Source organism: Cyprinodon tularosa, unplaced genomic scaffold (assembly GCF_016077235.1).
Source record: "Cyprinodon tularosa strain WSP-4 unplaced genomic scaffold, ASM1607723v1 ctg109, whole genome shotgun sequence".
Lineage (NCBI taxonomy): Eukaryota > Metazoa > Chordata > Actinopteri > Cyprinodontiformes > Cyprinodontidae > Cyprinodon > Cyprinodon tularosa.
In genome coordinates this window covers 433,515-460,570 of record NW_024037882.1, presented here as the reverse complement: position 1 = coordinate 460,570, position 27,056 = coordinate 433,515, and the positions used below count along the sequence as shown (strand labels likewise).

The 27,056-nt window shown below is 38.0% G+C and overlaps 1 protein-coding gene across 2 annotated transcripts in view; it reads left to right on the top strand.

Moving 5' to 3' along the window:
* znrf3 (zinc and ring finger 3) overlaps nt 1-27,056 on the top strand; it is an 84,066-nt gene that overhangs the window by 53,570 nt on the left and 3,440 nt on the right. Inside the window, exons 3-7 of one of the 2 annotated variants that reach the window (XM_038293384.1) lie at nt 18,995-19,069; nt 20,675-20,806; nt 23,207-23,314; nt 24,151-24,318; nt 26,928-27,030. In XM_038293384.1, coding sequence (XP_038149312.1) covers nt 18,995-19,069; nt 20,675-20,806; nt 23,207-23,314; nt 24,151-24,318; nt 26,928-27,030 — 586 coding nt within the window. Of the gene's footprint in view, nt 1-18,994; nt 19,070-20,674; nt 20,807-23,203; nt 23,315-24,150; nt 24,319-26,927; nt 27,031-27,056 lie in introns of both variants that reach the window. The other variant, XM_038293375.1, reaches the window with a different exon arrangement.

Sequence of the window (27,056 nt, the reverse complement as noted above, 5' to 3'; positions counted from 1 at the left end):
ATAAATATAAAAGCTGAACTGTTAAGGAAGTTGCTGCACACTTGTATTGTTATGAGGTTTACCGTTCAGTTTGTTGTATTGTTTGAAACTGAGAAGCTGAGATCAGCCTTTGATACCAAAGTCATGCTTATTCCTCAAAAGCTGATCTGATGGTTTCTGTGACATATTACGAGAAATTCTTTTTTTTTATTTTTTATTTTTTGACAAAAGGGATTTTGACTCTGTGTCGAATCCCCTTCCTGGAAATTATAAAAAGCTGTTCCACGAAAAGTTACCCAAACTTAGATGCACCAATCAGTTTGCAACTGGTTCTGATTGGTAATTGATAAAAGCTTTACTTTCTCGCCTTGATTTTGAAAATAAATATAAAAGCTGAACTGTTAAGGTGTTTGCAGGCCAGCAGATTCCTTAAAGGAGTTGCTGAAATGGCATCAGACCTTTTCTTCACCAAACAAATCATATTTGAGCCGCAATGTGCGATGGTATGAAGGTTCTTTGTGACATCACTCTAAAACAATGTTTTATAGTTGTTCCCAGGATTTTGTAATCAATCTCGGGGAGATTTGGAGATTGATGGATGATAGGCAAGATAATCAATAGGTGTCTTTTGACTGATGAAGACAAACATACCTCTGTTTCCCAATTTTTATATTTCCCATGTGTTTAGTGAGAAATGTAATATTTCTGTGACACTGTTCAATTTTTGTCAAAAATAGCTAATAATACCTGGGTTTTCTCTAAAGGTTTATTGTTCTAGAAGTCATTTAAGTAAGAAAATATGCACAAAAAAATAGCTTTCTATAACACTTGACAGGGAACTCTGCAAGTAGACCTCCATTTTTTTTTCTTATGGGTACTGTTTTCTAAGACTGAACCATTTGTTATTATTAAGTTATTAAATGAATTTCATGACCAAACTCAGCTCAACTACCCAGCTGCTTTTATGGCTTGCAGGGTAAAGTGCGCTCTAACAGCTTAGCCATTTCTCCCCCTGCTCCACGCTCGAAAGGAACTGCACAAACACAGCAGTGTGGAGGGAGGGATAGAAAGGGAAACTGCGAAAGAGAGGAGGAGCGGCGGGGAGAACATAGAAAAAAAAAAGGTTAGGGTGGTTAAAAAAAAAGGAAGAAAAAAGAAATCTTGTGAAGCATTGAGCGCTCAGGGGCCTGCCTCCCAGGCTCTCCTTTCATGTTTGTGTATGGCTCAACTTGCTGATATTATCTTGGCTGCTCTTCTTGGTGGGGTGTCGGGAGAGGTTTCCACTCTGACCGGCCTGTGTTGGAGCCCTCACCTTCCTTCCTATTTCAATCCCCAACCAGGCTCCTCCTCCTCTTAAATCCCTGCTTCACCAAGTTTCATAGCGGTCGGAGGCACCCGGGATCCCACTGCGCTTGTTTCCATGGTCACTGGGAAGCTCCTTGTGTCATGCGGCTCAAAGTGAGCCGTTCCTGGGCCGAATTACCCGCCTTTCAATAGTAGGCCAAATGACCATTATTGCACTTCACATCTCAGGCCTCTGTTTAAAGAGAGAAGAAAGAAGCCACAGGGACCTGGGATGAGAGAGATCTGGGGAGAGAAAGTAGAAGCTGATGGGAGACAACAGACGGAGATAAGAAAATATGGAAAAGAAGGAAAATTAAACAGCATCGCTAAGACATTTTTGTTTTAATCAAGTTGTTTATTAATGACAATTATCAAACCAGACTCAGATCATGGGAGAACCCCCTCAAAGATGATCCTGCACTGGATCATAAGATGATTTTTGGAAGGAGTACATCTTAGAAACGACAGACATCCACCCACAACGCAACAAAGCTCTGTCTTTTCTCTGTTCAGCTCCCACTAAGCCTGTGCTTGTGTGGATGTGGATCTCTGCTTTTCTGGCTGGGTGAATCAGAGGGGAAGTTTTCTGGAACCCAGGCACACTGCCTGGCACTACAGCTGGAAACTGAGGCTTCCTGGTCCTTTACAGCCAATCTGATGCACACACAAATCCTCTAGTGGGGGGTTAGCAGGGGGGAAACTATCCTGGTCTTACAATTTGAATGTGCTTTTAAGTCATGCCAGGTCGGTAAAGTTGGAAACAGCAGAGGGAGACAGACCATGTGTGTGTGGATATACGGGAGCAACAGTGAAGCACACTGCTCTTTAAGACAGTGAGGTAATGGAAGAGGGAAAACGAAACATGTAAATAGGAAGAAGACAGAGAACGGGAATGCTTCTGGCAGAAAGATGGATTTTACTTTTAATGGAGCCTAATATTACAATGAAAGCATTTGCTCCTGATGAAACCTGCTTTGGATAATTTACTGACTCTAAGATACATTTTGGGAAGTACAAAATGATCTCAAATTGACACATACCTATCACATATTTTATATCCTTTACTAGTTTATTAGACTGCCATTTATCTCTGGAACTGCCTCACTTCTTTATGGCAGTTGTGGGAATTATTATTGAGTCCATGAGTCAAAGCAATCAGCTGGTTTTCTTTGGAAAACTGAACCAATCTGACTGTATAATCTGGTTGAATTGTCTCTGTAAAGTGCCTTAAGATGATGTGTTGTGATTATAAATGGTATATAAATAAAATGAATTGGTTTATGATGTCACACAAACTTTGATTTTGGTCCATATTGACATGTTAGGATCTAAAAGTTAATTTAGACTTGCACATCAAGAATCCTCTATTATGGTGCAACCTAGTCTTGTCCTAATAGATTGTGCTCATATTAAGGAATAGTGATGTAACGATATTGACATTATCACGCTATCGCGGTGGTAAACATGTCTCGATATCGTCGTGGTTGGGTTACAATAATAAAAGGACAGGTGTCCATCAAAAAGCAAGAGGATTAAACACAGTCCCACGGAACAAATCATTGTTAACTACATAGACCCTGATCCTTTGCGCTGCGTCGTCTTACCAACCGATCTTAAGCCAATAGGATTGCACGCGGATTGCACGCTGTCCACACAAGCTCAAAGCAAGGTAGCATGGCAGACAGCGATAGTTGTAAGGATGAAAACAACAACCCCGAAGTTGAGATTGTGCCAGCCCCTGCAGCTTTTAAGTCAGATGTCTGGAAACATTTTGGTTTCGCCGTGTCAAAAAACGCAAAAGGAGAGAGGGTGGTGGACAGACAATGGACTATATGCAAGCACTGCCACAGTAAACTGGCTGCTTTTACTTGCCTTGCATATTTAAACCTGACTTAACTTGATATTTCTTTGCACTTAAAGGGAATTCCCTGTTTACAATTGTTCTGGTTGCTTCTCAACTTGAACATTGCACAGAAGAACCAACAGAATATTGATGTTCCTGACTACAACTTGCACTTTAAAAGCACTATGTGATCAGCGTTTTATGTTGCAATGATCCATAAATACATTAATACATTTCCTGTTGACTGGCAAAGGCAGAAAAAAAGTCTGTATTTTTTTGCTATTATCATCACAAACACTATCGTGAGCTATTTAACAGTACCGTGGGCTTTTCCACAATATCGCAATAAATATCATACCGTGAGGTCAATGTCGAAATTGTATCGTACCGTGAGATTTTGATATCGTTACATCACTATTTAGGAAGCCATGGAGCAAAGTGACCTGAACATCAGGCTCAAGAAACTACTTAGAGATGATTTTGGCTTTCTCACCTGGTACACTGTCACGCTAAGTGTTTAGCCATGAGAAGGGATACAATGCCTTCATTGATGGTGTTGACTCATGACAGGGTGGATCAATGCTTTTAAGTTGTTTACACCTAAATCTAAATGTTGCTGCTATGATGAAGACTCCTCCACCCACACAGCATTTCTAAAACCTTCCTCGTTCACTTCGGACAACAGATCGGAACCTGCATGATTATAGCTTCCCTCTATCTAGTGTTCTTGGCTGGCGGAGGTCAAACCTGCTGCTGTACCCCATCTGCTTGAAGGTTCAGAAAGGGTTTTCTGCAGACTTTGGTGTTTATCTCAGTGTTTATCTGAGCTGCTGTCTGTTGCTGTTTTCTCATTTTAAACCAGTCTCCTCTCAGCTTGAATGTAAATAAGGCATTTTTTTGCCACACAACTACAACTTTACCAATATTTCCTCTTGTTTTTCCAGTTTCAGATCCAGTCGTGTGAGATCAGCTGGTTTACTAGTTTCTGAAATACTCAAATGAGTGCATTTGCTGTTTTTTAACTTTAGCATGTCGCCTTCATTACATCTACTGTACATGCAAAAATATGTTCTTTTGCTGCATTTATCAATAGCTTTTGCTTATCTGGGGTTGAACGGGGTTTATAAAAATATAAAAATGTTGAAATGCTGTTTGATTCTTGTTATACTGTACATGGTCAAAACAATTGTAAAACACTACAATTTGAATAGCATTGTACATCTGTTTTAACAACAATAAAAATGTGATTAAAAAATAAATAAATAGTTTTTGCTTCTGCCAACTTGCAAATAAGCACAATGGTTTAATAAATGACAAACCATTGACCTCCATATTATGAGAATGATTTTTAGCCAATGCAATGAAAGTTTTGACAGCATAATATCAGATTTAGAGCAGATATTCTAGAGCCATGTGGATTTCTTACATTGGAATCTTCAGTTGGTTTTGTTGCACCTGGTAAGGAGATTTCCTTTACAAAGATCTGTTAACTTTACGTCCTAAGAGAAGTTATTTCCACCCTTTACTTTACTTTTTTACTGTCAATATGAATAATGGTAGATTATGACTTAAAATCTGCATGACAGCAGAAAACAACTGCAACATTGCTTTATTTGCTCACGTTTGACTGATGCTTGGATGGCTATGGAAGAGTTAATCTTTTTGAAGATGACTAATTTAAGATTGCTAAAATTAATCAAATTTGGTTCGTAATTAAGGATACATTTGTTGTAGCTTCCTCTAAACTAGCTGCAGTATATCCAAAAGTTGGGATCAAAAGTGTTAACAAGCATAGGGTAATGATATCTTCTACAGATATTAAACATTTTGTGTTTAAAGATGATAAACAATAACTTGGAACTGAACAAATACATTGGTTGCTGAGGCTGTATTTGTTTCTATTAAACCGATTGTTGTATTTTAGCCAGTAGTTTGGGTCATGCTACCATTCTAGTTCTGCCTTGTGGTTCATTGAGAAGAAACCTGGCACTGATGTTTTGCCTCAACCAGGCAGCTTCTAGCTGTGCTTTGTTTCTTGTTTTTTAAACAGTTAAAGGTTTGGTCAATTTCAATCACTGGAACTCTTCTGGGTGGTTTGTGTTGTTGGGAATCAAAAGGCAGAGTGTAAAATGAGGCAAAGTCGGGGGTGTTACAGGGCTGAGTCCTGACCTGCTCTGCTGTTTGCCCAGGGAAAGACGACAGCAGGCAGGAGCACCACCCCTGCTGCAGCAGCAGCAGCTGGACGGGCATTTGAAGAGAGAAAGAGAGAGAGAGAGGGAGGGAAACCAGCAGCAGCAGCTTCTTTTTCCAGCAAGCAGGGACACGGCCTCCTATAGGAGCTTCAAGGCAGACAGAGATTAGTGAAAACTGTCTGACTTCAGAAGAATTAGGAACAAGAAAAAAGTGGCAGTTTATGGAGATGACTCATCTTTACTAAACATACACCATACAATCTGAGCACAGATTTCACAGTCTGGCATCAAGAGAAAAGAGAAATATAAAAGATCAATGCTGATCTATACAGCAAAGTAACATTTAACCGACTTCTGATTTACTTGTTTTTTTGAAGGCGTTGCTTTTATTCTGCTTGCCTTTAAGAATAAAATTTAGTGCTGAGACAAATCCTGATTTTAAGCAGCATCTGCATTAGTTCAGCAAACACGTGTGAGAGCGTGCACAGGCCCATTTCTCCTTGTGCACGCTCTGTTTGAATGTTGCTGTTTGCATCACTCATACAGGCTTACTTTCCACAAGAAGATTTTCAATTTATCCACCATGTCAGACTCACCTTACGTAAACATATCACCAGGATGATTGACAATTAGGAGGACCACTTATTTTGATGATCCACAACCCCCCCCCACTCATGAGTTGCTTTGTAGTAAATTCAGATTTATAAGCACAGTTGCCATTGAAACCTGATTGTATTGAAGCCAGTGGAATACACATTAATATATTTTCTCAGAAAAACCTTTTTTGCATAAAATATAATTTTCTTCTAAAGCTCTTTTTACGGTGAACTTTTTTTACATTTCACTTTCTCGCCATTATTAGTAGAATTTCAATTCTAAAACAAAAACAATCTTTGTTTTAATTGGCCGATGTTTCAACCAGCAACCACAATAGGCAGCTGCTTTGTCCCTTGACTGCTTCTGTTTTCGTTATATACCTCCTTTATCTGACACAAGCTTTTTGAAAAATATAATTAGAATAGTTTCTTGTATTAGAAAATTCCCAGCCTGAATATTATTCCGAGTTCAGAAGTGTAAAGCTCTTAATTATAATCCTTAAACTTAAACTCAGCTAAGACTCTTCAAAGGGACATTAAGTGTTCTGAGAATTTATACAAAGGAGTGGGTGACGGCACATAGCTGAAAAGGAGGATTCAATCAATTACAAACGATGTCCTCCAAAAAAAAATAAAAAATGCAAATGAAAAGGGGAAAAAGCTGCTTGTCTGTTGATGGTTTATAAGCTTATGAAACTTTTATCCAAACAAATTCCACGAGCTGGAGAAAAAAATAAGACGCTAAAAGAGTGGTGTTCCTGGGCCTTGCCGGAAACCTTGTTTGTTTTTCCTGCAATTCACAAAAGACCAGAGACCAAAACCGGTAACAAAACAACATGGAAGTAGACAGGGAGGAAAAGAGAAGGAAATTTAATTAGCGGTTGTCCACTCCTCCCAGCTTTGTGTTTGTTCTCAGCAGGACGGAGCGATGGGCAGCGGGAGAGGGAAGACTAAAGCGCTTGTTGATTAGTGGTGGTCTAGTCTGAATTTGCATCTGCGTTCTTGTTTTTGTGTGTGACCCGTTCTGCAGCACATCAAGCTACCCGGAGAGGCAGGAAATGTTGCCTGCGGTGCACCAGGCAAAAGAAAAGCTCATGATTACAGATTGAAAAGGCTGTGTGTGGTTCAAGAAGACTGAATCAAGTGACTGAGATTCATCAATCACTTTGTTTCTTATGACTTCTTAAACAACTAACTTTAAAATCTAAAGCTCCACCCAAAACAATGGGTTCTAAAGAAGGAGGCAGTTATAATAAAATAGGAAAAAAAATCTGAAAACTTCAACAAACTTTCAAATTTGTCACTTTTTAAGAACTTTTGAGTTTAATCATCCAACTTCTTAAAAACACAATTTATAGCAAATAATGAATCCATGTATTCTTTGATAAATCCATTAATTAGAGGAATTTATCAGAGTAATTTCATGCACTTATGGGAAGAATAAGGAAATACCTCAGTAGAAATTTGAACAACTTCAACAAACAGCACCGACTTAAAAGCTTTGTTTTTCAAATAATGATTTTCATATCAAAATATAGAAAACTCCCCAGTCATTTGTTATCCCCAAAATATTTATACTAGCATGGTGGGCTTTCACTTCAATGCTATTCAGGAAGTTTTATTTGAACGCTAAACAGCACCCATTTCATTGGCAGCCAGATCAACATTTTTGGATCATTACATAAGATAGTTTTGGTTTTAATAAAAGAAACAAAACATATTTTATGTGCAATAATTATTAGCGTCACAGAGCCAGCATGCCTGCACAGGCCAATAACATTAATGCACCAGATGAATAAAAAAATCAAGCAAGACAAAATCTGCACCTGAGACCTGAGAAAAGGGAGTATGATTGATTAAAATTGAACTGATAAAAACGAATCCATCTTTAAGTTTCGACTTTGATCCGATCAAAGAAGCTTAGATTTATCCTGACTGATTTGGCATTTTATACCTTTATTCTTTTTTTTTTGTTGATAGTACAATAAATGAATTTGATATTTTATCATCTTTAGTTCTCCAATCTAATGTGGGACCAACCTTAGCAACCAGTAGCATCATATTCCATTTTCTCCCTAGTTGCTGGTTCTTGTATTCCTTAGATGGGTTTTCTCTCTTCTATACATAGTGTCTTCATAATTGGGGGTTTAATTTCACAATAAAAAGTTATGTTTTTTGTTGTTTTTTTTTCACAGCAGCTCCATTGGTTTTCCTTATTGTTTTGTTATTATTTCTAAGTATATTTCTTCTGGTGATTAAAGCTGCCATGGCAATAATCGGAGAAAAAAGGGTTTCTATAAGGAAGTTATGCTTAGCAATCATTTGATCTACTCTTGTCAGTTTAAGTTGTTGCGGCACTGACATACTGAGAATTATCCACTAAATTGCTCTATAAAGAAAATTTTTAACAGGATTTTACTGTGTAAATAATATGTCTTAAAAAAAGTCTTTAATAGATTATAAAAGAAAAAAGAAAGATGAGCCGAACCATATAGGGGATAATATTGCCCTGTTAATACGTTGTTGTTTTTTTTGTGCTAGGGACTCATTTTAGCCCAGTCTGGAAACCAATTTTATAACCTCAATGTTATTGCAAGCGTTAATATTGCTCATAAGTTTAACTTGGCATGGGTACTGAACAGCGGTCTCATGAGGAAAGAAAGCACCTCTCAGTACACCTCTCTCCCTCCCTGAACTCTTTCATAGGGCCGGCTGGTTGCCAAGCTACACTGGCAGGCCTCCTGGGAGGTGCCTCCTCACACACATGCACGCTCGCTCACACTAAACACACATACTGATCGCACATTTCACTTGTATAATTGACGTTATGCAATGGTGGGTGAATAGCTAGCCCATATTGTGCGCTGAGGCAGATGCAGAACAGGAGAGGAGTTGGTGGTGGTGGGGGGGTTGCTGTTTAGGTTTAGAACAGTTTTTGATGAACAGCTCTATTGGAAATGTGAAGTGATTTATTATTATTGTTTTCAATTAAAACTATTTGTTAAATTGGAGCAGTTGGAGAAATGGAAGAAAAATTAAAGCATTAAGAAAATGAATTCCATGAAGTGAAACCTGTGTTTGTTGCTGAGCTGTCCCCTTCGTTTGGGAATATGCATGCAGGAATATACATCCCTCATGAGGAAATATTCCTCCTCATGACTGGTATCACTGTAGGACAGACAGGCTTTACATTCTCTGTTAACATGTGTGCTGGTTGGTCATCTCCAAGTAAATGGATCATTGTAGTCCTGATTAAAGTGGCATTGCTGCATGGTTATGTTTGATATCTATCCCTTCAAATTAGTAACGTTTAACTAACTAACTGACCCTTTAACCAGTGTCCTACATGCCTGCAACCTGAGAGGATTCAATGTTTCTGGTATAGTTATAATGAAATGCAGAGATGGCAAAAGTACTCACTTTCCGTACTTGAGTAAAAGTACAGATACTTGTGTTAAAGAATACTCTGGTAAAAGTGGAAGTACTGATTAAACTTCTTTACTCAAGTAAAAGTAACAAAGTACAGGCTTGTAAATTTACTTAAAGTATAAAAGTAAAAGTAGAAACCACTTTTTTCATGCCGTTGCCTACATTTTAAATGGATGTCTTCCAATAGGACTAGATCTCCGTTGTGTTCATTTTCAATCATCTCGTCATCCATGCTACTATGCTAACGCCACCGCCACCAAGCTGCAATGATTTGCAGCGAATGAATACCACCAAATCTTTCGATTCATCTTGTAGTGGTGCGTCAAATGCAACGTAGATTCCCATCCAATTAGATTAAATTTGGTATTGATGACGTGAAAAATAATAACGGTAACTCCATTGAAATGATTCAAAACTAAAGTAACGAGCCAATTCTTTTAAAATGTAAGGAGTAGAAAGTACAGATATTTGTGTAAAAATGTAAGGAGTAGAAGTAAAAAGTCGCCATAAAAATAAGTAGTAAAGTAAAAATATCAGAAAAATCTGCTTGAGTACAGTAACAAAGTATTTGTACTTCGATACTTCCCATCTCTGATGAAATGCTTTGTAAAAGAAAGTTCTGCTTCAGCTCATCTAAATAAAAAACATATTATATCCTGCATAACTATTTGGAGTTGTTAAATTAAATAAACTACAGCAAATGTTCTATTATGATCAGCATTTTTCTGTGCTGTGTGTGACAGAAACAAAGGAGCAAAGTTGTGCCTCTGTTTGTGTCGTTCTATCAATAAATAGATTCAGTTACAGGGAAACGCTGCTGACCTCCCGTTCTCAAGATGTTGCACTGATGTATGTTTAATTTGTTGAATTATTTATTAGGTTTGTTTTAGGGCTGAACAATTAATCGTACTAATTGTGATTAATCCATTATTGAAACAATCGTCAACCAATTGGGTAATCGAATAATGGTTAACTGGAGTATCGAGATTCTAAAACGTGCCTTTAGCTGACTGAGCAGCCTACTTAGAGCAGTAATTACCCCAAGATTGTAAAATAATATATTTACATTTTGCATTAATGCAATAAAAAAATACAATTTGCTCTATCCATCAAATCTCAAGTAGAAATGTTTGAATTTTACCCTGTTTAATTTCGTAAAAAGTTTTCTTTAAGGCAGTGTTTTTCAATCCTGGTCCTCAAGGCACACTGCCCTGCATGTTTTAGATGTTTCCCAGCTTTTACACACCTGTTATCAATTGATAGCAGATTATCAGGCTTTGCTGAACTGCAATCATCTGAATCAGGTGTGCTGAAGCTCAGAAACATCAAAACAAATAATCAAAAAAATAATGGACAGATTATTAATATCTTTAGTTGCAGCCCTAGTTTGTTTATTTATTAGATTATAGAAAAACCGGAGTCAAACTTTTGCTTTTTCTAGTAGTGCAAATGAACAGTAGGCTTTATATATATATATATATATATTTATATATATATATATATATATATGAAACGGAGTTTCTTGCTCGGGGCCCCAAAATTCCTTGAAGCAGCCTTGGCTGGTAGGACACAGGAGAAAATTTTAAGGTTTATTTGTTAGTTAGTATCAGAATTTCTTTTAAAATGCTCTGGCTGGGAGAACAACATGATTAATATTAAAAGGAAGTTCAGAAGTTTACGTAGAAAAACATGCAACGACAGTTTAACATCAAGATGCTTAAAATGGCGTTTAATGCTTTTTGTGACGGGATGTTTTCATAAATTAACTGATGACTTCAAAAGCAAAACAGGAGCATAAAAGACATAAGTCCTTCCGCCGAACATTCAGTAGCCCTCTTTATTTCTTGCTCGTCTAAAAACTCGGATTTTATTTTTGCTGAATGAAAATAATTCCTTTGCACATTGAACTTGGACATGGATAGAGCGGAAAAAGGAGGAGGAGAGACCACATATGAGAAAATCCATGAGAGAAAAGTATGCCTTTATCTTTTAATAAACCGTAAAGCCAGGAGGCAACATGAAATTACGGCATAATGGCAGTGGAGAGTCTTCTGAAGACTTAATTGCCTTAATTATAGCAGTGCAGAGAGAGGGAAGGGAAAGCATGAAGAGGAGGAGGAAGAAAAGGGAGCGCAGATGAAAAGAAAGGAGGGACGACGGATGGAGTAATGTGATAAAGGAACAAGCATGGAGGCCATCTTATGCAGGTGTATCTGTGTTTATTTTTCTGCATTTGAACAGGTCTTTTGTTCGAGTTCAGAAGTAAATACATAATTTTGCAGGTGTGTCAAATGTGAGAAGCCTCTGTCTGTGTTAGTGATGAACTGAGAAAAGTCTCTTTTTAGATGGGCACAAAACGTCTCTCCTTCAGATCTTACAGGCTGGCGGGCTTACTTAGGGATGCTAAACATAGCTTTCATTTTTCTCTGTGTCTAGACTGGGTTCTTAGTACTTTCTGCTGTGGTTTTTTTTTTAGTTTGCTTTGGGAAGATTGTTCCCTAATTCTCTTGCCTCAGGGTAAGCGGGCAGTTTGCTAAGCCGGCAGTGTTTTGAAGTGACTGAAAGACCCCCCCCCGAACACCACTCCCCATGCCACACAGTTTAGATTGAAAGTTCAAAGGTATATGAGGGGCCAAAGGTTAGATTTTATCCTGCTTTTTTTTTTATTCAAAATGACTTCAAATTTTTCTAATAAACATTCACTTTTTTTGCCCTAGACTTGAATCCTATTTATTGGAAAAATGGGGTTTTGAGCTTGAACTAAGCACCGCTGACCCCAATAAAAACAGAGTGAAAATGAAAAGGTAGAAATATAAAAATAGCATAAAAAAAGGCTTTGTATTTACCCTTAAAGTTAAGGGATTGGTGATTGCTGTGTTTAGGTGCGGGTGTTTGTATGACCTGCTGCCAACATCTTTTGGTTTCTTGCAAGTTTAATCATCCAGCTACTGTTACCATGTTACCCATAACCAGCAATCAGGGTGATAGTTGGCAGAAAATCCGGACAGGTTACTATGTTCACCAAGATCACTAATTTTATTATGGGAACACCAGGGTCTGTGTAATTATTTTCTTTAACTGACAAATTTTCTATTAAAATCCCAATGCTCATTTTTCTGTCTGATGCCTAAAATGTGAAAATATATAAATGAAAGATTGTTTTCCAGGGTTTCCGCGGGTCATTAAAAATCATTAAAAGTCATTCAATTATTATTTTTCAAATTAAGGCATTAATTAATTGGCATTAAAATTCATTAAATGTGATTATTGTGGCATTTAAAATGCTTTATTAAAAAAAAAGTTTATAAAAACAATTTCGTGTGATATATACAATATCTCGATCTTAAAGCCGTATGTTCGGAAAAGAAGCTTGAGGTGGAGAAAAAGCTAGAGAATGGGAAAATGCAAATTCAACTAAAGGTGGCTGGAAAACGATAAAGATTATGAAGGATTTTGCCATGTCTCATATATATATATATATATATATATATATATATATATATATATATATATATATATATATATATATATATACACGAGAGAGTCATGGGTACTTGTTGATGGCATTACAATTATTTCTAAGAGCATTAAAAAGCATTAAATAAGAGTTACTCATTCCTGCATAAACCCTGTTTTCTTAATCAGTTCTCTCTCATTATAATAAAATTAGGATTAAACTCATATCGTAAACCAGCAAAGGTGGAGCTTCAGACGTCGTAATCAGTGTCCAAAGTGCCGCATCATGTCCTGGACATGAGTACATAATTAGCTATGAAGTTATTCCAAAATGTTAAGCTCTATTACCGTGAATGTTTGGTTTTAAGGCTGTGACCTGAATTAGCGCAACATTGCAGGTATATTAACTGAAATAGATGATTTTTTTTTCTGTTTTAATCATTGATGTTTATCAGTATTGCAGGCATTTTTGCCTTGGTTACGATCAGTATCAGTGGGAGCCGACATCTGGATTCTCGACATGATTATAGGTATGCAAGGTTCTATACAGGCTACCGGTATAAGTGCTGTGCTACAGGTTTGATGATAGGGAGTTACAACGTCCTCAATGTGCTGCACATTAAGTGAGACAAAACGAACAAGGAACAAATGTGCATCAGGTGTTTTTTTTTCCTTAAGATTACTTTTAAAAGAAATTCAGCGAGACGTCAATGACTTTTTTTAATTTATTTTTTCTTCTCTCTCTTCCTCATGCCATAAAACCCATGTAGGTGCAGTCTTTTTGAAATTTCCTCTCAGGAAATGTATATATGAACACTTTACAGTCTGTGAATTGGTGGACATCTTACTCTTAAGAAGGGAGGCAACCTCCTTTAAATGTTTCTGCTTATCAATAATCTTTCTCTCAGTAGAATGCCGAGTCCTAATAGTTTGGAAATGGCCTTATGACCTCATGATGGATGGTAAAAGACAACTGATGTCTTTCTTTCTTGGCATTGCGTAATCACACATATGCTCCAGACTAGCTGACACCTTTATAAAGGTGTTCAATATATGAATATTCAGGAATATATAAATATAGAGTCGAATTAATTAGAAGCTCTTGGCTTCTACTTTTGTACTTAGAGGTGATAGGTGTAGTTTAACTCCTCCCAGCCTCCTCATGCTTGCCCACTCTCATTCCATACAGTTTGCCAATAGCTTATGCTTTGCAAACATTTAACTTACCTGTTCAGACGGAAAGCTGCAACTTCTCTGTGGGATCTAAGCTCATTTCCTTCCTTAGTTCATACCTAAAACCTTGACTGATGTTGCCCTTTTTCTTGCCTTTATTTATTTTTTATTTTTGCTATAATCTGGGGAATATAAATAAAACGCTATTTCTTATCTCTATTATGGAGCTACTAGGTTCTGAAAACCTTCTGAAAATCTACAACCCCAAACGTTGTTCTACTCCTTACCAGTTGGGGGCGATAATGCACTGGAAGGTTGTTCACCAATCACATTTAAACCAGAAGAAGAGGAAAAAAAACATTGATCAACTATTATGCTGAGCATATGTAAAAAAATAAAAAATTTCAGCAAAGATGTAACATTAGAGCAATGTTTTTTTGTTTTTTTTTTGTTTTTTTTTTCATCTTTTTTATGTTGAATGACAGCTGGCAAGCAACCTTTAGGTGTATTACTGCCTCCTACAGGTAAGGAGTGTAACAGCTTCATCTAGCTGCGTAGATTCAAACTCGTAAATGTGTGATTTATACTCAGAGATATTTTTTGGCTCACATTTGCAAATTCAGACACAGCATTAGGAAAATAAAGTATATTGTGGTGAATGTCATCATTTTATAACTAAATCCTTAACTGAATACAGTAGTGTAAGTTGTTTTGAATTTAGAGCAACCACAGAACTCAAAGAGAAGTGGACGTTTGCTACATTTATTATTTTTTTTTTTTTTGTCATTATTTTTTTATTTATTTTGCAGTAAACAAAAACATACAAATATACATCGGCAGCAACACAGAACATGACAGCACTCATCAATTATCTATTCCAAAACATATTAATGTACATACTAGTGTTGCGCCAATGCCATTTTTTGGCCCCGATACCGATACCTGATACCTGGCTGTGCAGTATCGGCCGATACCGATACCATAATAATGTTAAATAATTGCCATCATGGCTTTGTCAAGCTGCTGCCTACCTTTGTGAATCAGGTTAAAATCTAATACAAAGTGAATCCAGTAGAACTTTTTATTGCTTACCAGGAGTGGGTGACAATAGTTGAATAAACTTATGGCTCTCAAAATGGGATCGGTGCCCTATTTGTTGGTACTCACCAATACCGATACCACAATTTTAGGGCAGTATCGGGGCCCCGTCTGATACTGGTATCAGTGCAACACTAGTACATACACATACATACAGCATACAACACACCCCAAATCCCTTAAGAATCTATACCAACACTGTAATCAAAATACACCCATGCTTGGCTAGCTATACTCGGCTCCTTCCGCACATTTATTGTTTTAACTGATTAACAGTTTCCTATTGTATTTACATGCAGATCTTTATGCCTCACATAGAGTTTTGTTATGCATTAAAAACAAACATGCCCCATTACATTGTGCAATCCTTTTTTTGTGTCCCTTGTATTATTAATAATTGTATGAAACCAGGTGAAGTTTTGACTTGATCCCGGTAAAAATTTGATGATTTTCTGATGTAATGTCATTTTAATATGACTTCTGGTGATAACTATTGAGAAAAGAGTCTCTTCTTTTGAGAACTTATTCTAAAAAGCTGAGTGTTGCTTCTTAATTCTTCTCTTAATGAAGCACTTGTCTTCTTGAGCAGAAGCACCTGATCGTCTTAATGACTATACTTCCTAAAAATAAAACCAACACTTTAAAACAGATCCCATTCAGTGGAAATAAAACGTGACTGAATGCGAGGCTGCATTTCTTATGTGATTCTTCTTTTTAAAAAAAAGTTTTTCATGGAGGACTGAATGCTGTCTCAAATTGCCTGAACAATATCTCCTTACATGGGAGCCCTGCCACTTGTAATTCTATAGCCAGTTGGAGCCTGTGAAGTAAACAGCGTTCGCTCATTGAAGCTTTCAGGTTTTTAGCAATCTTTTAGCAGCGTTTATTCTTCCTTTTGGTGTCCAAGATTGTAGTTTTGTGTCATGTTTTCAAGGAGGAGGTTTGCCTGTGGGTGCATTTTTGTTGTCGTCAGGCAAGTCCGTGCACTGCAGTGCGGGCCTGCATGAGTGGAGATTCTTCAGGAGGGAGATCTCTTTCTTCTCAAAGCTTCTTACCAAGAGCTATTAATTATTAACTGTGAGAGCCAACATCAAAGGAGCAGACTTGTGCTGAATTAAACGTGTGGAGGGGGGTGCAACATCGGCGTGAAGCTGATAGAAAACTGGGTGAGAGGGAAAAAGCCTCTCTGAGATTCCACTCTGCTCTCTTTTGAACTTTCCAAGTACAAAAGTGAAGAAAAGACTGAAAAGAGGGGTGTTAGTTTATGTAAAGGAGGCAGGGCAGAGGAGAAGGAGGCTTGTATTTATGGCGTGTCACTGATTTAACGTTACTGAGCTCTCATTCTCTGCTGGGAACGATGGAATCGGCTCCCTGGGTTAATTGGTCTTCAATGAGATCTGAAAGGCGGATTCATAAAGATCCTCTGTGTGGATTAAACCAAAAGGAAATCAAATTGAGTCAGAGGAGCATGATGTGTTTTCATTCAAAATTGAATCAGCAGATAATGATACTTATTCAACTCAATATCTTGCTGTTTGGTCCCAAAGTATTGGACAACTGGAGAGAAATAAGATTGACTTGTAGAAAATGTAAAAAAATAAATAAAATCCATTATAAACCAGTGCAAAATTAATTAGATATGTTTTTAAAGTCCACATTCATTACTCCATGATATTCGTTTTTACTGAGGGAGTGTTAGCCAGTTCTTATAGGTAAAATAAAAAGTCACAAGCATCAGTCTGAAGCCTGACAGCTTTTTTAGTTCTGCCTTTTTTATTATTTTTTGTCATTAAAGTCATTCAATTATGCTTCAGGTAAAGTTACGAGTAAATTCAATTTTATTTATAAGAACAAAACGTGATCATAAAGATGGAAATGAAAACTTAGATTAACAGAAAACTTAAAGACATAAGAAAGAAAAGCAGTTGAAAGCAGATTATACGTCTGAATAAATGAGCGTTCAGCTGCTTCTTAAAAGAATAAACAAGACGACTCAAAGATGGAGGCGACGCACTGCACAACTCTGTGGGCCACAGCTCTAAAGGATTTATCCCCTCTTGGCTCATAAATCGTCAGAGGAAGCATCGACAGCCACACAAGAAGATCTCAGAGACGCACTAAAAGGTTGGAGATATACAAAAGGCTGCGGCTCGGATCAGTAACAAAGCCACAAATGATCTAGAATGTGGCGTATTCTAGATGACATACATCACAGATAGATGGTGGCAAACTTTGTGTAGCTGGAAGTCTGATGAGGTTCAAGTGGTGGAGACCGCTCACAAACTGAAACCTTTCTGGTCCGTATTTTACAGCATATTTTCTTAAGACTTGCATCCTTATTCCTTTTTCCGTTTTGGCCGGTTTACTGCTTCTAAATATTAAAAGATTTTAGGGATTTTAACTCCAGCTCAAGCCAACGTAACTCTAAGTATTAATTCTTACCAGATTTTCCTGCTGTAAACCGAGTAGATCATAAAAAATGAAGTATGAAGGCGGGTAGAAGTTTTCTAATGGTCAAGACGAAACATCGATTCTTATTCGTTGGCAAAAAAGGTCTGCTATGAAATTGAAAATGGTCTAAATGAACAAACTCCCACAAATTTACAAGATATTGGTTGAAAATATTGATCTAAAGGCTGAGCTTTGTATTTAAAACAACCCAATAAGGAGCCAGAGATCATGTTTTTAATCAAAATCTATAGAAAATGTGATTTCAAACACGCCTCCTTGAAAGACTTGATCATATCTGCTGTTATTTGGCTGAACAAGTGAGGATCTGAAGATTAACAGCCCTGTTTCTCAGGCTCTGTTTAACAGGCTCTACCTGTTAAATTGCAGGCTGAAATAAGTCATTGAAGCGTTTTAATTTCTCCTCCCAAACTTATTCCTCTTTGCAAAATATTGTCAGGAAACATTGTGAGCTTCACATAGCTGAAAACGTCACCTGAGAAATCAACATGACGCTCTGTGAACGCCTCCACCACACATACCACTACAAGCCTCCCTCCTCTCCTCGCCGCTGTCCTCGCCTGCAGCTCGGCGTGGTGACACTTTCCAGCCAGTCTGCTGCAGAATCACAGCGATCTGCATTGTCACTTTGATCTTCACCCCCCCCTTTTCCGACAGTTATTAAGAGTGCTGGCAGGAACCCAAGGGCACTTGATAATACCAGGATATGATCCTTACTGCACTCCTTTAGATCTCATAGAGCAGGCATCAGAAAATTGTCTAAATAGGGCAGCACGAATCAAGAGGGCTAAGGAAGGGTTGTTGGGAAAGGCAGGAGTTGAGATAAAACAACAGCTTTCCTTTCGTCCTTTTGACTAGGGAATGCCAATTTGGATTCTGCGAGTAGATACCTTGGGTTCTGCAAATGCAAGCACTTCTTTTATCTCTCGCCTGTAGCAGAACTCTTCAAAAGGACCAATGTGCTGTAACTTTTCCTGCCTCTCACATAAAAGACGCTCACATTTTCTAACAGCTGGAAACCCCTGATAACTTTGTTCAACTTTTCTGAGCGTGCTCGGCACACATTAGTTCAAATTCCACTCTTGTCGTGCAGGGTTGCATCACATACGCAGGGGGCTGCTTTTGGTTTCTGTCACATGGGTTCGCCTTAATGTGGTGCAGATTTACATGGGATGACCTCACGAGGTTACGGAGGAATAAACCAAAGGGCCACATGTGCACCCCAGCAAATGTAATCACTGGCTTGTTTACTCTTTGATTTCTCCCTTTTCTCAGGGCATGCAATTGGAGAATAATGTTAGTTAAAGAGCTCCCTCCTGTGGCTATGAGTTGAAGAAGAGCAATTGCAACTTGTTGTGCACTTGTTTGCTCCCTTGTTGATCATGTCTAATTAATTCGGTGCTCTGTGTTGGCAGGCGAAGAGAGCAGTGCAGCGCGGAGCCACCGCCGTCATCTTTGATGTGTCAGAGAATCCGGATGCCATCGATCAGGTTTGTACACACCTAGAATTACCAAGGCATTCATGTTCTCTGCTTAATCCTTCTCGGTTTGTCCTTTTATTTATTTTTTTTAATTTCTGAAAGGGGCTCGGCCTCTTGCCCTGCCCTTCATGCTGCCATTCCTGTGTGTGTTGTTTGTCCAAACACTGATCTCTTTATCTTTGATGCTGTTGGACTCCAGTACCGATGTTTTTGGAGAAGTTCCCTAAAAATGGATATTGAAGTTTAGCCTTCACAAGACCATCATAATTGCACAAGTAGGGCACATCACCTTAACATTGAGACATCAGGGTGTGCCGTACTGCAAAAATAGAAGTTTACTGTCACACACATTCAGATGCTCACTTTTTTCAGTCTGATTCCCATGTCTTGGCTGCATAATGCCTCAGTTGCTCCCTTGAGCGCCTTTGTCACAAGAATTCTCCTGTGGTATTCATCCCTGCAATGCCAGGCCTGGACTTGCAGAAAAAGAGGTAGAGAGAGAGTTTTTTTTTTTCTTCTCTCTGCTGCTGGGTCATAAAGTGCGTAGCTGAGAGATAAAAGGGATTGCGCGCAGACCACATGAAAGGCAGCGCTGGGCGGCTGTGTTAAATTCCCCCGAGAGGCTTTTCCAGTCAGAGCAGAGCGATCAGTAGAGACGGCAGTCGCAAGGCCGAGGGGCAGGGAGCAGGCACTCTGGGAGAATTAAGGTCCCAGGGCCAAAATTAGATAAAGTCTTGTAAAGTTAACACACTTGACCTTGTTTTCTTTTTTTTTTTTTTTTCCTTTCTCAAATTTGTGCCATAATAGAAAATTCAAAGGCCACTTTGAGAAAGTTGTCACAAACTTTCCTTAAGAACAAAAATGAACTGAAAAATGAGTGCAAATAGCAGAGAAGGCAGAAAAGGAAGGATATATGACTGACTTAAAGTGCACACTCACTCTTACGTACTAGTTTCAGCAATCTGTTGCTATGGTTTCCGTGTCTTTTTCCTACGTAAGTTTCACGTAATTGATGAGAGGAGACATGTACTCACAGTTCACATCACCCCATAAAATGAAGCCCCTTCAGACTCAGTGCTGTGACACATATCCGTGTCATGACTGCATACATATCATGCTGCGGAGGTTATGGCATAATATGGCATTATAGCATCCTTTTCTCTGAGCTACGCCTAGAAATACATAAATGTAGAAATAAAACTATAACTTTGGTTTCTTCTCATTTTAAGTGAGTATTTCTGAAGCAAGCAGCAACTAATGGGATAAAGTAAGAGTTGATATATTTCTTTCATATGTGCTAAGACTTTCAATTCATGGACCAAATTTGGACCAACTGATAGCAGATGGTTCACATCCGAGGAAGAGAAACATCTGAATATTTATTGCATTTAAATAAAACATGAAGATCCAGGGTTGTGGGAATATGATGACTTTTTTTTTTAGACTTTTTACAACGCAATGTATAAAAAAAGTTGTGGTTAAGTTGTTTTATTGTTTTAATTATTGCTATATAATATTTATAATGTTTGTATTTTATCTTGCTAAACACATTTAAATTTTAGTCCTATAATATAAGTTTATGTCTAAGTAGAAGTTTTTTTTGTGTGTCTCCAGCTTAACCAGGTTGCTGAGGACCCTCTGAAGCGGCCGGTGGTTTACGTGAAGGGTAACGACGCCGTTAAGCTCATGAACATTGTCAACAAGCAGAAAGTGGCCCGAGCTCGGATCCAACACAGGCCGCCGAGGGTAAGAGCTCATAAAAAGGCCTCTAAGATGCTGGGAAATGCGAGCGGGAAAAAGCTAATGTGCGTGTTGGGATCACGACAAAGTGTGAGAACATGTTTGCGGGGTTATGATGGTGTAAGTCTTTAGATGAAGGGAACAAGTGTACGTCCCAGCTGTGAAATCAGACTCTGTCTTTCTTCTGGGTTTCTGGCGGCCCCGAGGCTGAAGGCTTTTTCACAGCTCCGTGACAGATTAATATCAGCCGGTCAAAGGGCTGTTTGTTTGCTTGGCTATTTGATAAAAGGCCAGCACGCTTTGAGGTCAAGTAACTTGACATAATGAAATTCTGGGATAAAAGCCCGTTTGAAAAAAAAAAAACGGAATTATGCAGGGGAGGAATGAAACGAACTTGGCTTTCAGGCTTTCTTTGAAGTATCAGTGATCTCCTTTTTATTCTAGATAGTAGAGAACAAGGCAGCCATTTTTTCAGCATTTTATGGGACCCAAATATCCAGCTAGTTGCCAAAAGACGCTGAAAAATGCAATTCTACAGTAACTTACACAGTGGAGCAGCTAGAAAAAAGTTGTTAAAATATTTCAAAATATTCTAATGTGATACATGACTAAAAAACCAACCATGAGGGAAAACTGCTATAACCTTAAAATATAAATGTAAATTCTGTTTTAGCAATCATTGGGAAAAAAATATAAGATAAAATCAGCATTAAGTCTACATTTCACACCTGCCATTGGTTAGAGTAAATCCTATTAACCTAAAATAAAGTGCAGATGTTTCATTCCATTTACTAACAAAGTCGTAGTGTCCAGAGAAAAGGTCATCATATGAAGGAATCAGTCAAGAGAAGAAAAAAAAGTATAGATCATTGCTTTGCATAGGATAGTTGGACAGAGAAACGGGAATTTAGGAAAAGTACTACAGTAGTTGACTTTTACATGAGAGCTAAGACTTTTATTATTCTCCTTAATAACGGTCAGTAAAAAGGATGGGAGGAGGGAAGCTTTTTCCTCCAAAGAAAGCAACTAAACTCAGTTTAACGCTTCCAAAGTCTTGTAGCAGAAATCCAGTAAAAAACAGTCCTGACCCTCTGAGCAACATTTTCCATCAATAGATTAACAATGGAACTATGCCTGAAACAATTAATCGGATTAATCGTGATTAAGTGATTATTGAAATAATCGTCAAGTGATTCAGTAATCGGTTAATCGTTAACTGGAGAATAGAGACTCTAAAACATTCCTTTACCTGAAAGGTAACTCACTAAAAGCAGGAAATATACCAAAATTGTAGAAAATATATAAACATTTTGCATTCAAGACGAAGAACCTTTTTTTCACTGGAAAAACAATCTAAAAATAAGTAAAAATGTCTTAAATTAAGTGTATTTCCCCTTAATTTGAGTAGGTAAATGAGATAGTTTGCCAATGGAATGAGTATTTTTTAACTCTGATAAATAAGATAATTAGATAATATGCACTTGAAATTAAACAATGCTATTCTGTTTTCTTATTCTAAGTGTAAATTGCCTTGTTCCATTGGCAAGATGTCTCTTTTACTACCTTAATCCAAGAGCAAATGCACTTATTTTAAGAAAAAATTACTCGTCTAGATTTTGATTTTTTCCAGTGTTTCCATTAATGTTTTATCCTGAGGCATTCAAAGGATATAGTTTTAGCTTCACATGGTTTAAAGTCTGTGTAAAATCTTCATTGAAGAACCTTTTGCTGTTATTAAATATTAATTGATTAATCAGAAAAAAAAATTGACAGATTAATCTTTTTGCAAAATACTCGTTAGTTCAGCCCTGAATGGAATTCCATTCCTACTGCTTAGCACGGTAGTGGCTGCATGCTTGGACAGACAGAACTGGCAGTTATCTCAAGTTCACCTGATATATTCAGGGTTTCTTTTGGAAAACAGCAGATGATGAGGAATTTCTTTTTCGTTTGGTTTTTCAGGATCACGTTAAATTCAAGCTTACATCTGAAAAAGAAATAAAAGAACAGCTTTGGTTTCGAAAAATTAAAGTTCTAAAATCTCACCAAAAATCTGTGGGGTCTCTTAAACAGAACTTCCAGTAAAAATCTTCCCCAAAGTCAAAAAAATTGAGAAAGCTTTAACAATATTTACTATAATAGCTAAAATATGACCTCAGTAAATTATTACCTCCAGGGGCCAAAAAATTAGGCTTTTATTAAAATAAAAAGACTTAGACAATAATTAAACCATTAGGGAAAGCTCACTGTATTCTAACTGATAGTTAATGAGCTTCCACAGTGGAAAACATACAGAAAACCTGTGCTGAATGGAAATCCATGCAGGTAGCATGAACTTTATAATGTGTTGGAAGGATAATTTTTTCAAAATCTTTTTTTTTTTTTTTTTTTTTTTTTTCACAGCAGCCCACAGAGTATTTCGACATGGGCATCTTCCTTGCTTTCTTCGTCGTGGTGTCGCTGGTTTGCCTCATCCTGCTCATCAAGATCAAATTAAAGCAAAGGAGAAGTCAGGTCAGTGAGTCACACGACGACAAACTAACGAGCGCTGAAGCTCACGTGCCTTTTCTGTTTTGGTTTATCATTTCTTTTTCCAGTCTGGGAAGTCTTCACTGCAGGCGTCGAGTCAGGTGACAGTAGCTCTGCCGCTGAGTGATTCCTCTTGTGCGTTGACAAAAAGCTCTCAGTGGAGGCTTACGTCTAGATGCATGAATCTGGATTAGCATGTAATTAATGCTGATGAGAAGCCGGCTGAAGGAGCCAAACACACATAGATGTTATGACAGGGCAGAAAACCTGCAGCGGCATCTGTTAAGATGGATGTAATCCAGCCAGGATGCATCGTTTTCCTCAGTTTGATGATAGCTCAGTTTTCCACTTTCCCTTCTCTAAATATTAAAACGAACAAAAGTTATTCTGAACTATACAGCTCCCTATTAGTACTGTTGCTTTAATGGAATGATTCATCACAGATTTGTCTGAACGTTTTGTCCCAAGGTGACCGTGCTGTTCTTGATCTGTTGTCTGGATCTTAACGAGCTGCAATTATCTAGACAATGGACTATAAAGGAAGAAACACCCTGTGTTGAGGTTTAGCTAATCTTCAAAACAAGTATTTCTCTCTTTATTCTCCGTCTGCGATCAGACTCATGAGTTATCTAACTGTTAAATTGCATTAAGGACTACTTTGGTTTTCTATCACCTGGGAAAGTATTTCATCATCACATCAGCTCTCTGACACTTCTCATTTCAGAGTAGCAAACAGTTTAAGGAATGTTTTCTGCTGTTGCGTAAATCCAGTGTATTTCATTTTAAACGTGCTGATTGCCCTTTCTCCCTGCGCACTGCAGAGCTCCATGAACCGAATGGCCATCCAAGCGTTGGAAAAGATGGAAACGCGCAAGTTCAAGGCAAAAGGGAAGGGGCTGCGTGAGAGCAGCTGTGGAGCCTCTGATTCGCTGAGCAGCAGCTCCACCTCAGACTGCGCCATTTGTCTGGAGAAGTACATCGACGGGGAGGTAAGAAAGGAAATCCACATTTAATATTAATAGAAAAAAAAATGAGTAGCAGGTAGCTTTCAGGTGGAACCAAAATGATGAATGTTATCCTAAAATCTAGGGCAACCTTCTGTAAGAAGTTAATTGGTAAAGTGCTGTTCTTAAAAACAATGCTAAAAGAATATCAGACAGACAGACACAAAGGAGCAATGGTGAGACAAAATTTAAATCATAACCTTTTTTTGGCCGACATGTAAAATACGATACAGAGAAAGACGAGCATTGCACAGCTAACACTAACACTAGAAGAAAACCTGCAAACAACTTTGGGAGCAAGGCAGAGGCTCACCTTCCAACAGGATATTGACACTCGGCTTGCAGCCACAGCTAGCATTCAGGTTTGCTCCTCAGCCATGATTGTGCACAACCTAGAAATGTGATTTCAGTTACAGCACTCAAAGCATAACAACAATATGAGCAATTTGAAAGGCCTTTTCAAACTCTATGATGAGAAACAAGTTTAGGAAATTAACATTTTCTGTTCTTTGACAACAAATCTGAGCCTAAGCTGTTTTAAGAAATAATAATCAAGTTTCTTTATAGGTGGTAAAGAGATCTGCAGCAAACAATCATTTTGCTAATCGATGAATCTATTATTTTTTAATTAATCAATTAATGATCGGATAGCAAAAGGTTTGTTAAAGAAGATTTTTTTTGCAGACTTAAAACAGGTGAAAATAAAAGTTTTCCACTTGAAGAGTTCTGGAAAGACTCTATTGATGGAAATCATTATTATCTTAAATGCAAACATTTTTTATTAGAATTTTGGTATATTTAACTCTCTGAGTGAGTGGCTTTGTCAACTAAAGGCATGTTTTAAAGTCTCTGTGCTTAATCGATTACTAAATCAGTTGACAATTATTTCAAGAATCAATTTATATGATTGATTGTTCCAGAAAAAGACGTATCCCAAAAGAAATGTGGGTTTAAACAAAATTAACAAAAATTGGAAATTATCTGGAAAAAAAGTCTCAGAATTCCCCTCCTACTTCTATTATCCTGAGGTGGTGTCAAAGACTTTTCCAAGAGGCTCATATAAAAAGCTTACTGAACTCCGAGTTCAAGGAGCCACGAAGTTTGGTTCCTTTCATGACAGATTTTGTCGACATTAAAGAAAAATGCGGCGGACAATAGAATGGAAGTCCCCCCGATGTGCATGGGACCGCAACCCTTCAGTTTTTTTACTAGCGTCTTTTCCGCCACCACTTTAGATGTCGAGATCCGCCATTCACAGCACCTGGAGAGATAAGGGGTACCCACTTCCTGTTGCTCCCCGCCACCAAATGTGAGCTTCTATAACCTTAATAGAGTCAATGTTAAAAAATGTATCCCAGTCCTGGACTTCAGGGTTTTACTGTAACTGCATTGCTCATCCTTTGTTCATGGATGCTGGAGGGACAAACCCCAGGGCCCCAGGGGGACAGAGGCTGAGTGTGTGTTCTCTGTGGTTATGAGTCTTTTTTGGTGAGAAGAAGAAAACACAACAAAGCACGGCGCCGGGATTGCACAGAAGGAAGTGGCGATATAAAAGGCTGAAAGACATCAAAGTGGTTTTTGAGGAGTGAACTAAGCAACAAAGGCCTTGGTGGAAAAGAGTCTGAAGATGAGTCATGTATTAAGCCACAGAGTTTTAAGGCCAGTGAGAGACTTCTTGTTTGGGAACATTATAGCTGCTCGGGCTTTTGTCAAAAATTCCCTTTTTTGGCAAAAAGGCATCGAAATCCAATGTTTAAAAGGATTGTTTTATAGCTTTGTGCAGAATAAACAAACGTTATCAAGCAGAAAGGTTATTTTTGCAGAATAATAAGGCACCTTTTTTATGAATGTAGTTTGAGGCATGGTATTGAGTTGGGTCCTCAAGACTAATGTTCATATTAAACCCACATTTGACAATTGTGTGGCTGCCGCCACCTAGTGGCCACTTAGCAGAATGGTGTAAGAAGAAATATCTAAAGCAGCATCCCCAAAGTTGTTCCTGAGGGCCGCTGTCCTGCAGGTTTTAGAGGTTTCTCCGCTTCAGCAGAGCTGATTCTGATGATTGCAGTTCAGCAACATCCTGTTAATCAATTATCAGTGTAAATCAGCCGTGCTGGAGCAGGAAAACCTCTAAAACCTGCAGGACAGCGGCCCTCGAGGAACATCTTTGGGGGTGCCTGATCTAAAAGAATTAGCTGCTGTTTTAATCAGGGAATTAACATGATTATTTAAAGTTAAACATTTATTTAAATCAATCCTCTTAGGATTTATTACTTTTTTATCATACGCTGAACTGACCTTGTTTCAACAACTGTTTTAAAGCCGAGTTACTTCATCTGATGGTATTTTTTAATTCATTTTAACGAATCAGGGCCCCTGCAGGAGTCTCAAGAACTGATAAAAGTAAAGGTTTTTGCAGATATATGCATATTATTAGATCCAAACCTAAGCTGACAGTGCTGCATTTATTAGTCAGATTTCAGTATAAACTTGTCTGTTCTTTTAGCATGCATTGAGAAGAGATTTTTTATTCATTCGTTTTCTATAAAACACTGATAGGTCTAACGGACTGATTTATTCCCTTTCCTCTCCAGGAGCTGCGTGTGATCCCTTGTGCACACAGGTTTCACAAGAAGTGTGTTGACCCCTGGCTGCTTCAGCATCACACCTGCCCCCATTGCAGACATAATATTATTGGTGAGTCTGCACACAGCGTCTGGCTT